The sequence below is a fragment of the Euprymna scolopes genome, chromosome 40, assembly GCF_053919585.1.
Source record: "Euprymna scolopes isolate OS-2025 chromosome 40, ASM5391958v1, whole genome shotgun sequence".
In the NCBI taxonomy this organism is placed as follows: Eukaryota; Metazoa; Mollusca; class Cephalopoda; order Sepiida; family Sepiolidae; genus Euprymna; species Euprymna scolopes.
Window position 1 is genome coordinate 32,022,764 of NC_136521.1, and position 15,195 is coordinate 32,037,958.

The following is a 15,195-nucleotide window of genomic DNA, read 5'->3' on the forward strand; positions in this document are numbered from 1 at the left end:
AAAATATTTTAAAATAGTTTTGCATTAAATTTTTTCAAATAAAAATCAATACGTATTATATATATATTATACGTATTATTATATATTATATATATATTCATCTCATGCAAATTGTAAACATTTTTTTCCACAAAATTTCACTTTTTTTTTCTTTTTTTTTTTGTATTAGCTATAAAGCTATATTAATTTTTATTTCGGACTATTATTCTCATCTTTATTAGTTGTTGTTTTCATCTTTATTGGTTGTTGTTTTTCACAATGTTTCAGCCAACTATTCCTCTGGCTTTCGTCAGGTGGTAACCGCGACGGATGAAGGCCAGAGGAATAGTTGGCTGAAACGTCATGAAAAACAACAACCAATAAAAATGAGAATAATAGTCCGAAATAAAAATAAATTAATAAAAATAATGCTCATCTCAAAAATGAATTCCAGTTAAGGAATAATATAAGCTATAAATCTATTGAAACTAATTAAAGGTGGAAATTGCCATACACAGGTATTCAAGGTATTCAAGGGATAAACTAGTGATAAATTTAAAAAAATAGTGCCCGAAAAGATCCATGCAAATTTGATAATAAATTATAAGAACTATAGACACAAATTAAACAAGATTCCATGAATTTCAATTTCACCTTAAGAATCCTTAAACTTTATATTTTAGACATTTTTCTAGAATCAAAGAAATCCTTAAAAAGAAAAACATGTTATATCTTGGTAAAGGCTCTTTTAAGAGATAATGCAACTCACTTAAAGAAACTACCCTGAGCCTCCCACACAAGCCTTACCATTTGTTGTACTACTAATCTGCTTATATACATATTAGTGATGGGATGATTCCAATATTTTTCCCCAATTCCGATATAATTACTGATTCAGATTCTTTATGAATCTCTAAACATTTAACTATAAAATTGTGATTTTATCCTGATTGCCTTAAAAACACGTTAAATGTGCATATATTTTCTCAAATGTAAAAAAATGCTTGTAAGGAGGTGATCTATAGATTTTTGTTTTAATAGAAGTTTTAATCAATAAATGCAGTGGAATTTTTTTTTTTTTTAATCAAATAAAAAAATAATTAAAGAAATCGTTTTTGGCATCAGAAAACAGGCACAAATTTTTCTGATTCCAATTAAGCGTCCCAACACTTATATATAAATTCTATTAAAGTTTAGTATCATTATCTGTCAAGTTTAATTTTTGTAAGGGGACATAAATCTGGTACAGAACTTATATTTGTGGAATTAGGACTTTTTTTTTTAACTTTCTATTTTTTTGCTGATTCCTAATTCTTTGGTAACCATTTGTCTCTGCAGATTTAAGGAATGGTTGGAAGATTCTCAGTCCAATGAAATCGTTTGTTGTTTATGCCGCAACATCGAGTGAAAAATCTGAATGGATGGCCCACATTCGCAAATGTGTCTCAGATTTGCTCAAAAAACGTAAGATTTTCTTTTTCTTCTCTTGCTTCCACATATATTCATCATCATCATCATCATGTCGATTTTACAAAGTCTTTAATAATATCAATAAAACAGATTGAAATTAGGATTATATATATATATATATATATATATATATATATATATATATACAAACATGATTATTTTCTTTAGGAGGAATCGTCCAAAAACCGGACACCAACTGTCCCGTGTGGGTGCCAGACTCTGACGCTTCTGCGTGCATGTTATGCAAAAAGTGTGTCTTCTCTGTCATCAATAGACGGGTAAGTAATTCTACCGAAAGTTTACTTTTTGACAAAAACATGTTTATATATAGATAGAACCCATAAAGTTTTTTTTACCATTTAAAAATATTATTTCAAAGAAAGTTTGTGAGAAATCTTGACCAGATTTTTGTTTTAAAATACTTTTTAAATAAATTTTTGTTTTCACTAAAATATTATATTTCAAATGTTTTGTTAATCGAAATATAACTGCAAAGTGAACCTCTATAAAATGGCTACTTCACAAGTGAAAGCACAAAATTTTTAATTATTTTAAATTATAAATGAGCTCACAAGGTTTTGCCCAAGCTACCTTCAATCTTATCGCTGTATTTAGTATGATCATCAATTAAAATGAGATACTCAACAATAATAGTATGATCATCAATTAAAATGAGATACTCAACAATAACAGTATGATCATCAATTAAAATGAGATACTCAACAATAACAGTATGATCATCAATTAAAATGAGATACTCAACAATAATAACAACAAAAATAATATGGTTCTTGTCCAGAATTCCCCATACAGTAAAAACAAAAATAATGAAAAATTTGTATCAAATTTAATGAGCATCCAAAGAATGACTATAACCTGCCATTTTGAACAAAATCTTGAAAAACAAGGGAGGTAACAATAATTCATGCTTACTAGATTTATCTTGTAATGGCTATGAATTTCCATTAATCATTTAAAAATGATTTTCTTTATAAAATTAAAAATACTTATGTGATTTTTGGATAATTTTGTCATATTTTTTACATTTAAATCGCAAAGTTTTGTTTTACTTTTTCTAAAAGCATCATTGTCGGAAGTGCGGTATTGTCGTGTGTAGTCCATGCTCCAGCAAAAAGATGCTTTTGCCCCAGCAGTCTTCCAAGCCTCAGCGTGTCTGCAACAACTGTTATGAGGCGAATGTGGATGAGGATGCAAATACCACCCCGACTGCAGATAGATGTAAGTAGATTTTCTCATATATTTTAATTTAATGCTACACTTCTGCAAACTATTTTAGATATGCTCATACCGACTACTAACATGTAAAGTTCTTTTGGGGATTGATACGCCCGGTTAAACTGCATTGGGCTTAGTCTTTGGGACCTCCCTGGATCAATTCCAGACATGTGGAATTTTACATTGCTTTCCATTTTCAAAACACTTCCTGATCATTTAATGATCTCTGAGGTTTGATTGAAATTTACATTACATAAGATTCTTTCCATTGGGAGTTTATTTTGGAATTGATTCCTATTGGACTACTGTCGTTCAACCTGGATATCTATTGAAGATCACCCCTACCAAAAATTCATTGCTTTAGAATTTATTTCCAAATCAACCTCTATTGTCATCACACCTGGATTACTTTTCCAAGAACTTTGGTTGATCTTTCTATTTTGTTTGGAATTTAAAAAATTTTTTTTTTTTTTTTTTTTTTTTTTACTTAAATTTTTCTTTTGTTTTTCCTTTCCTTTTACTTATTTTTATTACGTTTCTCTTTTTTACTTCTTCGTTCATCTTTTCCTCATTGTTTTACCCCCTTCCCTTACCAACACTCTTCATTTCTTATCCCTGTCCCTTTTTAAAAGTCCTCATTAATTCATCCCAATATTTTTTGTGACTTTATTTCCAATCTAAATATTTTCAAGCCGATTTTATCTTTGTAATACACATATAGTGTTATAATGCCAGTTTTTCTTTTATGTGAAGCATTTAGCCTCAAAATGCCATGGCTTAAATAGTTAAACGATTGTAACACTGAAGAAATACATCTTATGATAAACCTGTTAAAATATATTGTTGCTTTGGTTATTGTGAACTTATATATTAAACTAGCCTTTTAACTATTTGAACAAGCTTTTCCACTTCCCATTTTCGTCCTTACTGATCTGATGATTAAATAAAGTTCTATGTAACTTTTATTCCTCATTTTTTAATCTATAATATAAATCTCATCTGTTTAAATGTATGTTTGTATGTCTGCCTAAAGCTTTCGACAGAGGCGACGGATTTTTGCAAGACGAGTGTTTTGAAGCTCGACCCTTTAGACGACAAATATCGAAAAATTGGCCAAAAGCATTAATTCCTTCACCCTCAATTGGGCACTTTTCTGCAGGGAGGGGTCGCTTTTTTCACTGATATTTTCGAAAGTCATCCCCTCTTTTCGATTGACTAGCCTTAATTTAAACCTTCGCCACTTCCAGTTTATTGATAGATGCAAATTCCTTCCCCATGTTAAGAATGAGTTTCTAAATAATAATGTTGTTATTTCAGCATAGTAGCATAAGTGCACAAGTACCTTTTATTTGTTACTAGCGAGGATACCCGGCGTTGCTCAGGTGTTTAGAGGTGTGTGTGTGTTTGTGTGTTAGGGGGAGGTAAATCAAACAAGAATAAGTGAAGTAATAACCTTGTTTAAATATTGTATAAAAAAATAAAAACAATGTTAAAACTTCTTTAAAGAATTGGACCCCCCCCCCCCCCCAAAATGAACGTGATGCAAATGAACGATGTTAAAATTTCTTAAAATAAGAAAAACAAAGAAAGAAAATGCGAACGTAATGATAAAAAAAAACAACAAAAAAACGAACATGATGCAAAACGATGTTAAAAATTAAAAAAAGTCTGAAAAATAAAACAAAAAAAAACAGCGAATGCGAAAAATGGCAGAAATAGCCCTGTTTCAATATAGTATTGTTTAGAAATCAAATTTGAAAAACTTGAAAATAATTTTTTTTTAAATTGACAAACTCAGAATAAAAATATCATTAGTCTCTGGTAAGAGAATAAAATAAGCATTCCAATGTTAATTTATTTTTCTTTTCTGGGTTCAATATTTTTATGCTCCAAGTTAAAAATGAAAAAAAAAACCAAAAAAAAAACCGATAAAAACGAAGCACGAAAGCAGAAAAACATTTTTCTATTTTCAAGAGAATACTTTAGTCAGCTCAGCGCATAATGTTAGCATTAGCTCTTAGCGAGCCATTTTTCTGTTAATTTCTATAAAAGATAGCATTTTAAAGAAATTTCCGCACAATAATTATCAAATATTTACATATTATACATGAAAATAATTCTGAAACTATTATCTATATGAAAAAATGCCAATAACAAATCTTATATATAATTGCTGATGTAAATTTACATCAGTTTTGTCTTCATTCATTTTTTTATTTTTGAATATTTCATTTGCCATGGACAAAGGAATGTCCTTCTTTCCAATCTCTCTCTAAAACTATTCTTTTTATTTTGATTTGAATTTTTCTTTTCCATATGCGGCTTACAGTTGACATTTGCAATATGTGTCCCACCTCCCATTCTTAAAGAGGATAGAGTTACTAGTTAAGCCTGTCTGATGTTAAAAAAAAATGAAACAAGTGATTAGATGATCACGGTTGAGGCATCAAAAGTGTGGCCTCTGGTCTTGTCCAAATCACTATCCTGGTCAATGGCGACCAGAGGTGACCTTTTCATGCAACAGGACCCCGTTGGTCACACTGGTCAGTCTTCAATCGTGGCTAGGTGTTTGTCAGTTCTCTTCGCATCAGGATTGATATGTTGTCCTTTGTTCTACAAGTACTTAGTTTAATTTTCGATTTTTGAGCGATTATTGAGGCGAGACTATGACTTGAACAAGACCACCATTTTTTTTTTTTGTTCTAACTCACCAGCCTTTACACTATCTTTACTTTTAACTAAAAACATTTTAAAATAAGTTAAAACAAAAAAGAAATTTATCCAGTTGGGTAGAAAAGTGACTTATCTTGCCTTTCGTAACATTTATTTATGTATTTATTTTTCTACCTGTTTCTTTTTTTGCTTTGTTAGCTATTCTGGAAAATCGCCTGAAATTTTTTTATATCGAAAAGTTTTAAAAATTGCAGGTTTTCAAGTGAGTTTTTCACTAAAAGTTGATTTTTTTTCTTTGTCGTTGCAGATAGCCAATCAGCAGCAGATGATGACTCTTCAGGTGATGAGTCTTCGGATGACGACGATGAAAGATCGAGTTCTTATCTGGATAATGCCAATAGTACAAACATTCGAGATCAACAGGTGGGTGGACAAAATGAATCTTTTTAATAGAATTAACTTGTACCCATGGCATTAGTGGATAAAATACTTGATAAAATTCAGTTGAAAGTTACGGTTTCTCAGTGCAAACGACACTCAAAATATAATCGCAAATGACTTAGGACTTTTATCCCATCATAGCTGAGAGAACAAGAATATGTTATTCCTATGGATTAAATAAACGATTCCATTTGAAATTCCGTGCAGATTCCCAAGCTCGACAGTTTCTTGAGTTCGAGAAGATATGTCGAAAGAAAGTTGGAGGTTACAGCAACCAAAATGTGAAAAATAAGATTCAAGATGAGAACGGTAGTCCGAAGAATTCAAATAATATGAATAATCAATCCTCATCTCAAAAATTCAAAAACGTAATATAATTCTAACTATATTATCTTTCGTCATTTTCTTTCCCAAAGTAGCTTTGAAAAAGAAAATAAAGAAAGATGGAGATCTCCTTCCTGAGATGAAGAGAAGGATAGCATTGAGATGGCCAGCTTTTGGGAAAGTGGAGAATATTATGAGAAGCTGAAAAGCAAATATATCAATCAAAGGGAAGATCTTCAATGAATATGTACTAGCTGTGATGATATACGGTAGTGAAACATAGGCCATGACAACTTGCCAAAGTGAAATCTTTGCAATAGCACAAAGGAAGATTGAGATGATACTGTTAGGCATCACTCTACAAAACAAAAACAAACATCTTGATCTGCCAACAAACGAGTTATTGACATTAATACTGCCATCAAAACATCCAAACCCAGATAGCAGGGCATGAAGCCAGACAACATGACCACAGATGGTTCATCAGTCCCACAGAATGGACACCTCGTGAACATAAGAGGCCAAAGGGAAGACCAAGAATGAGATGGAGGGACGACCTGATACAACACATTGGTCCCACATAACAGAGGATAGCTCGGGGACAGTTAGATTAGGTATCCCAAACCAAAATTTTATTTTCATTATATCTAAAATAAATTAATGTGGTCATATAGATTTTTGTAAACCAAAAAAAAAAAAAAGTACCAAATTTATTTTGGTAGCTCAATTAGCCATCAAGTTATGATTGGTCAAAGTTTGTTGGAAAGTTGAAAATTTGCTATCATGGTCCAGAAGCCAAATTTCATAGTATAAACTAAAAATGTAAGCTACTAACAAGTAAAAATCATTATAAATGTAATGTCATCTTGTAGTAAATGAAAATTAATACTGAAATTATTATTAAAAATTAATAATGCAAGAATTATTAGATGAAACCAACCTAAACACTAGGCAAAATCACACTACCAACGGGGAAAAAAGTACAAATATGACACGGAAATGCAACTTTGACTGTTCATATCAATTCCATTTGAATAGCTAATGTATTGAATCTTCTTAGTATGATTCATAACAAATTAGAGATCAAGATAATTTTTTCTTTTAATTATAAATTGATAAAACCACTCAATTGTGGACCATGTAAAAGCAGTCGAACAGACAATTTGGTAAAAAGGACAAAAAAAAAGGGTTAAAAAAAAAAAAAAATGAGTCAAAAGTATACGTTACTGAAATTGCTGTAAAAATGTAACCATTGGAGGTAGAAGCTTAAAACTTTGTAACTTCACTAATTTTTGGGTGAGGAATTTAAAAAAATGTTTGACTTGTTTTTAATAAAACTTTTTGCCACAGAAATATTTTTACTTTGGGGAATTTAAACTCGCCAAAAAAGAGCCGACAACAATAAGATTCAGAAATTTGTTATACAAAAAGTCACAAGTCATTTTTTTTTTTTTTTTTTTTTTTTTTTTTTTTTTTTCAAGTATTGGAAAATTTTCAACTTAAAAGACAAACAAATAAGATATTTTATAGGCAGAGGTTTTACTACAATTCCTTTCCTTATTGATTTTCTCTCAGAATTCTTTCATAAGCTTCTGCTATGGTAGATATTTCAAGAACACTCCAAATCCTATCATCACTTGAAACTGGCATTACCTCAAAACCCCATCCGTAAACAAATGCTGACTCTACCTGTGCAATGTCATCTGACAAATGCCATCGAAAAAAATCTTTTCTAACTTTGGTTTGTGATAAAAATTTTATTACAGCGCTGGATGCATGTATAACCTCCATGACTTGGCCAATGTAAATGTTGGTGTCATAGTAGACAGCAATCCATTGTCCTTGATGCTCATAACTGAAGATATCCTGAGATGGTTCTTCATCACAACTGCAGGAATTATCTGAATGTTCAGCAGATTCACTAAGGGACTTTTTTTGTTGCTTTGGAGGTGGAAATGAATTAACTGGATTTCTTCTCAAGTTGTCAGAGAGAGCATCTTCCAGTTGAACTTTATTTCCACTAATGTTGATTTTGACACCTAACACAACCTTGAAATATCTCCGTTCAAGTTTATCAAAAACACCTGATAGAACATATAGGTCTCGAGGGTACTTCTACAGTTTATCGCCGAAAATGCAGACGCCATTTTTTTTTTTGTGCACCTGTCATTAAAATGCGAGGGAGAAATCAGTATTTTAAACTATGACCGAAGCATGAAATAAATAACAAAAAAATTAAACTAGACAATGATTTTTCGGTTTCATTTAAATTAATTTGCTGTTGACCTTTTAAAGTTGCATTGATTAAAAAAAATGTTTCATTAAAATTATTTATTTGTTCGGACCCCCCCCCCCCCCAAAAAAAAAATATATATTTTATAAAAATCCAATGTTGCTTTCATAACAAAATTGTTTTATTAAAATTATATTTTCTTACACAAACTTTTCAATAAATGTTTTTACAATTATATTTTGATAAATTTTTATACAGTAAATGTTTAAGTTTTCAAATGGCGCTCACCCAGTTTAGACAATTATGAATGTCATTTTTATTTTCTGTTTTTAATAATACAAATGTTTCATGAAAAACATTCCCGTTTTCATTAATTAAATCGAAACATTTTCAATTCAATAAGTACGGATATGTTCTCTTTCACTTTATTTATTTAGTTTTTTCATAGTTCTTTCTGGAAATAATCAATATCTAGTTTAATTTTTTTTATTTATTTCTAACTTCGGTCATAGTTTAAAATACTGATTTCTCCCTCGGATTTTAATGACAGGTGCACGAAAAAAATGGCGTTTACATTTTTGGCGATAAACTGTAGAAGTACCATCTCTGGAATTATTACATAAAAAAATAAAAACTGATTTTTACATTGAAATTAATTTTTTCATTTACACGCCACGTGCACACAACTTAATTATATTTTTAGTTCTTATTTTTTTAAGTAATGTACAGTGTAAATAAAAAATAATTTAACAAAATCTTCAAATTTATCAAAAACGCCTGATAGAACATAAACAAAAAAAATGCACATTTTTACGTGAAATTAATTTTTTTATTTACACATGACTTGTTGTATGTAACTTAAAACTTAGTGATATTTTGTTAATTTTTTTTAAGGTAATGTAACTGTACAGTCTAATAAAAAATAAATAAATAAAAAATAATAATAAATAAAAAATAAATAAAAATAATTTTTTTATACCTAGAGACTCACGATATCGCACGCACCAAATTTGAAAAACACCAACATTTTATTTTTTGTGTAAAAAATAAACAAAATGTTAGATATATCAAAAACGCCCGACAGGACATAATAGAAATAAATAAACAAAAAAATGAGGCACGTTTTTTAAAATAAAAAATTTTTTTTCCGTCAGTCACACGCAACTAAAAATGGTTTTTGGTTTAAAATGTAACCAGTTTAATTTTTAAAAGATAATTTAACAATGCTGAAGTTTATTCATATTCTGAAAGAAGATAAAACGAAGACCATATGAAAGTTTGAAAGAAGATATAGAAAATAAACTGACATTATTTTTTAAATTGTAAATTTTCATTTTTTTTTATTGTCGCACTAAAAATATTATTTTAAACAATAACTTTTGATAAACAAAAACAAATTCACATAAGAATTTTGATTTGATATAAACAACGTGAAACAAGTTTATGTTTTCGTTGGGTCGTGCGGCTAGTTCTTCGTGATGATACTTTGTACTTCGGTCACTTGGGATTTATTTGTAAATCTCAATGTGTAGATACAGATGATTTATGAGTGTAGTTAATATGACACCAACAGATTATTAAAGAGGAGATATTTCTCTACAAAACAGTGTAATTTTTGGAAGCTTTTCAATTGAATTTCTTTCATATTTCTTTCACTGAAGTATTCAAGTTGGATTTTTTTTGTGAAAAACAACTTAAACTCCTTTTTAAGCTCACCATATTGATAAGTGACCTTTTTTCTTTAAAATGGTACTATTTTTTTATACCTAGAGACTCACGATATCATGCGCACCAAATTTGAAAAACACCAACATTATATTTGTTTGTGTAAAAAATAAAGCTGCATTCACCAAAATTAGTGACATAACTTGAAGTAACCTGGAAAAAAAACTATTAAGGATATAAGAAAAAGAATTATATATCTATAAAGCAAAAAGATTAAATTTTATTTAAATCAAAACTTTATCAAAATAACCCAAAAAATAAACGAGATATCGCAAGTTGAAGTCGAGGGAAATTTAACTTTACCAGTTTTTGCACCCTAAACTAGGCTGGTTTGGGATGCCTAGTTTGATGGCTACCTTCCAGGGAAGGGTTCCTCATTGAGTGATAAAACCCTTATTGATTGACTGATATTATCTTAAAATTAATAGAACGAATGTTTTTAAAATGTATTTATTTAAAAAAAAAATGTATCTTGTAACCCAATCAAATGGAAGGTAAATGCAGGTAAAACTAAGGTGTGTTCATTCCATTTTAAGAACAACATAAACCAAAGGATGCTCAACATCACCTGGGGAGGTAAACGTTTAGAAAACACACCATACCTAACTTATTTTGGCGTGATAGTGTCCTGGTGAGTGTCACGCCAGACGCTATCATACAGAACCCATGTCAAGAAACTCTGCAGCCTGCGCACAACTCTGGCTAACAACTCTGAGGCACAGACGCTACACCTGTCAGCATTGGTTCTGTGCTACTCGATTGCAGAATACTACACAGCGGCATGAGCTTGTTCCATTCATGCTGTAAGGGTTGACGTTGAGTTCAACAAAGCATGTAAAACAATTACCAGCAACCTGAAATTGACCAACCTGCTATTTGTCTTAAGAATGTCTGCGATCGCTCTGCACAGAATCGTTGAGAGGCGATAGTGGAGGTGAAGCGTTGCAAGCAAAGCAATGACAATTGCCCTCCACCATCAAGAGGAGCTGCAATAACATCCCGCAAGAGCTTTGCCAATGTGTCACAGGCTTTCGACAAACAATTCTGTGTTGATAGAATGAATTAATCAAAGACAACAACAATGAAAAAAGACTTCCCAGCAGACTCTGAACTCCCGTAGGTAATGCTCAACCGGGCCCAAGTGAAGGTTGCCAAAACATGGAACAAGCTGCGCAAGTGGGCCTATGTACATGATGGCTCATTGTCCTGTGGTGCTGACATGCATACTCTGATGCAGACCTGAGGGATGCCTCGCACACTGCCCAATGATGAAGTGAAATGCTATGATGAGGATTTAAAAGATGCATTGTTTTTACTACATAATTAAATTTTGGAACAATTCATTTAAAAATGGTTCAAGTGAGAATTTTTAACCTTAGTGAAATCAGATTCATCACCTAACACCACCTTTGTTAATTGAATGATTTTTTTAATTTTTATTTAATGTGCATGAAAAATAATGTAGTATGCAAATGAAATAACTGAGTATTTTTCATTATTTTTTTTTATTTATTATCATTATTTATCATTTATTATCCTTATCATCTTTTTATTATTTTTTATTGTTTATTATGGTTATTGTTATTTATTATTTTATATTATGTTATCATTTATTCTTAATATTTATCATTATTATTGTTGTTATTGTTTATTTATTATTTTTTATTGTTTATTAGAGTATTGTTATTTATTATTTTATTAATTTTTATTATGATTATTGTTATTCTTGCAGTTGACATTCTTATACAAATTATTCTTATAAGGCAAAAAACCTAATGGAAAGTGATTAATCTTTGCAGAAAAAGCAATTTTCAGTGTTTGTGAAATATAATTGGATATAAAAAACATGCATAGTAAATAAATTAAAAAAAAAAAAACATGTAATTATAAACTTTACACCGAAAGTGATAAAGTAGATCTGCTAAAATTACTTTTTGCTTAAAATTTTTTACTATTATCGTATATTCTTGCTTGACCTGAAATGTTCTAACTTGAAGTCATAAAATTAGCTAAAAACAAGAACAAGGGAGATAAGTCAGTTTGTCATACCAACAGGAAGAAAACCCGACTTATTTTAAGAACCTAAAACTGCATTATTTGATAAAAATTTATTTTATTTGTAATTATTTTTCTACTCTATCAGTTTTTGTAATTTAAAATTTATTACTAATTTTGACATGACACATAATTATGTAATAGTGTTTTTAATTAAAATTCATTTTTTTATATCCACTTATAATTCACAAGCACCCATTCCACATTTTTGTATATATTTCTTTTATTCATTAAATATTAATATCAACATAAATATTGGTATGTATAATGAAGGACAATTAAAATTACAAATGAATAACAATAATTTATTAAAAATTAAAAAAAAAAAAATGCAAATTAAGCAGACATCTTTAAAAATTTTTTTTTTTTTAATTAAATTTTCACCCCAAACAAAGCACATGGGCACGTTGGTGTAGGGGGCTACTATCAGGGACATAAGCTACAGGGGTACTATGTAGGGAGTTGGGCAGCAAGATGTCAGTTCACGTTACACTTGAATTTCTGCATGTCAGTACAGTTAGGGAAGCAGTGACCCGGAAGAGAATTCCAAAGTCTAGTGGTTCTGGGGAAGAAACTACTGGAGTAGAAAGCTCTCTTACACCTAGGGATCTCTCCTGTGTAGGGTGGGATTTAGCTGCTTGTTGGGTTTGTCGGGTGTATTTACGTCGTTGGGGCACAAGTGCTTGCAGTTCGTCAGAGCATTCACCATTAAAATACTTGTAGAACAGGCAGAGGGATGCAACATTTCTTCGATGGGACAGAGGCTGAAGCTTAGATGACAGTTGAGGACCTATTAGAGGTTGGCGACTCTCTTTTAGACCTTGTCTAGAAGTGAGAGACTAGTAGCAGATGCACCAGCCCAAATGTGACAACAATACCCCATACATGGGAGAATGGCGGCCTTATAGAGGTACAAGATACTTTCAGGCGTTAGTAGCTTTTTAGCATGGTAGAGAGAGCCTACCTTCTTCGCAGCGGTCCTGGCAATGCTCTCAATCTAATTGTTCCAGCTCATGTTTCCTGTGAACGTTAGGCTGAGGAGTTTAAAAGAAGTACTTTCCGATAATGAATCTTTGGCCATTGCTATTAGTGGTAGTGGTTTCTATTAATTATTGAAGGAAACAAGTTTAGTCTTGGCAGCATTGAATGTGACCATCCATTTTTGTCCCAATTCCACTACAGATTGGAGGTCATCCTCTAGTGTTTTTCCATTTCCTTAGATATGTGTTCATTTGTTTTTCTGTCGTGCCTGTTATAGAGCGTGGTGTCATCAGCATATATACCCATCTCAGAGACAATTTTGTCAGGAAGGTCATTTATGAATATTAGAAATAATAGAGGTCCAATGATAGACCCCTGAGGCACTTCTGCATTTATATCATATTGTTTAGATGTACGACCATCGAGGATAACCTGGATTTTTCTCTTATCTAAGAAGTATTTAATTATGTTAAGTATTCATCCAGTGATACCGTACGATCTGATTTTCCTGAGAAGACCTTCATGTCATACCTTGTCAAAAGCCTTAGATATATGTAGAGCTACCACTCTACCCTCCCCTGCTTTGTTTTTCTTTTAGCATTAATGCTAAACTGTGTTTAAAATATTTCCAAATCTTATGTTGAGTTAAATAAACTTGAGCTGCTTTGATGTTATTTTTTTATTTTTCATGAAAAGTTACAAAAACAAGACAATAAAAAACAAAAAATTAGGCACAAGGCCACTCAAAAATAGGGGAGGGGGGGGTCTATGCTTCATCTTTGCTAAAGCTCCCATTCCGAATCCCTCAAGCACACCAGGGTTCATCCTACGAAAGATTCACAAATCAAATTGTTTTTTTGATACAGCGTAAATCGGATATAAGAGACCCCAAATAAGAAAAACCGGATATAAGAAAGATTTTCTATGGTCCCAAATTAGAGCCCGCGGTAATGTACAGGGTAACCCGGATATAAGAGCGTTGTAGGCACAGAAGAGGTCACTGTATAAAATTTGATTAGAAATAAAATTATATAATATACTCGTTAGTTGAGCTGCTTTGATGTGAATATATTTTGGATAAGTGTACAAAATTTTCACATTTATTTATTAGATAAAATTTATTTGCCGTCTAATTTACATTTGTGTTTGTGGTTTGTACAGATAAACTTTTGTAAATTAGATTGCCATGCTGTAAAAAAAAAACCCTCTCCTTTTCATTAAGCCGTTTTCCTATATTGCAGGTCCAATTCTACGAGCAGGAGTCGATGTAGATGTCAACTGAATGCCAGCCATACGTTCATTTTATTTGAAGAAACAAAAAAAAGTTTGTTGCGTGATTATCTCCCTTGTTGCACTTGGATATTAAAAACCAAAAAAATGCAGATTGAAGCAGTAACATTTTTTTTTTCCTAACAAAAAAAAAACGACAACAAAAACTTTTAGCCAAAACAATGATAAAAAAAAACGAACAGAACAAAAAACAAAAAATCTTTACTGTTTTTTTTTCTTAAATTAATTGGGTTTTACTTTTTCTTCTGATAAGCCAAAAAAAAAAAAAATGCATTACTCCGCCCTGTTCATTTTTTTTTTTTATAACCAAAATTTTCTTCTTTAAATAAAATATCCATATTTTGCACAACAGTTAAATAAAAGGATTTATAAGTAACTATGTTTTTTTTTCTTCTGTTAAAAAAGTTTGTTTTCAATTGAGTTTGTTAGAAAGCAACAACAATATAATAAAAAATATTTCGAGAATATAAATCAGAAATTCAGAAGAGAATCAATCATGACGTTTCTGAATTTTTGAGATGAGGATTGATTATTCATATTTGGATTCACTGAAATAAACCAATTACTAAATAGACCTAGTATAGAATTTAATACTATATGAGGACCATTAATTATAAACAATAGATAATATATATAAGTAATGAGAAAAAATATTATATATACACACACGTTAATATATAATAGAAAAAATATTATATATACACACACGTTAATATATAATAATAATTAATAATAAATAGTGACATTAACAACTAGAAATAAAAAGGTTTAAAGTGGTTAGAATACTT

At 30.6% G+C, this 15,195-nt stretch overlaps 1 protein-coding gene across 1 annotated transcript in view; it reads left to right on the plus strand.

Annotated features, from left to right (window-relative positions):
- LOC145265650 (pleckstrin homology domain-containing family F member 2-like) overlaps positions 1-14,783 on the plus strand; it is a 219,959-nt gene extending 205,176 nt beyond the window's left edge. The window contains exons 7-11 of the mRNA XM_080121717.1: positions 1,318-1,443; positions 1,618-1,727; positions 2,532-2,688; positions 5,666-5,781; positions 14,359-14,783. Coding sequence (XP_079977843.1) covers positions 1,318-1,443; positions 1,618-1,727; positions 2,532-2,688; positions 5,666-5,781; positions 14,359-14,388 — 539 coding nt within the window. The 3' untranslated portion in view covers positions 14,389-14,783. The remainder of the gene's footprint in view (positions 1-1,317; positions 1,444-1,617; positions 1,728-2,531; positions 2,689-5,665; positions 5,782-14,358) is intronic.
- The last annotated feature ends 412 nt before the right edge of the window (positions 14,784-15,195 follow it).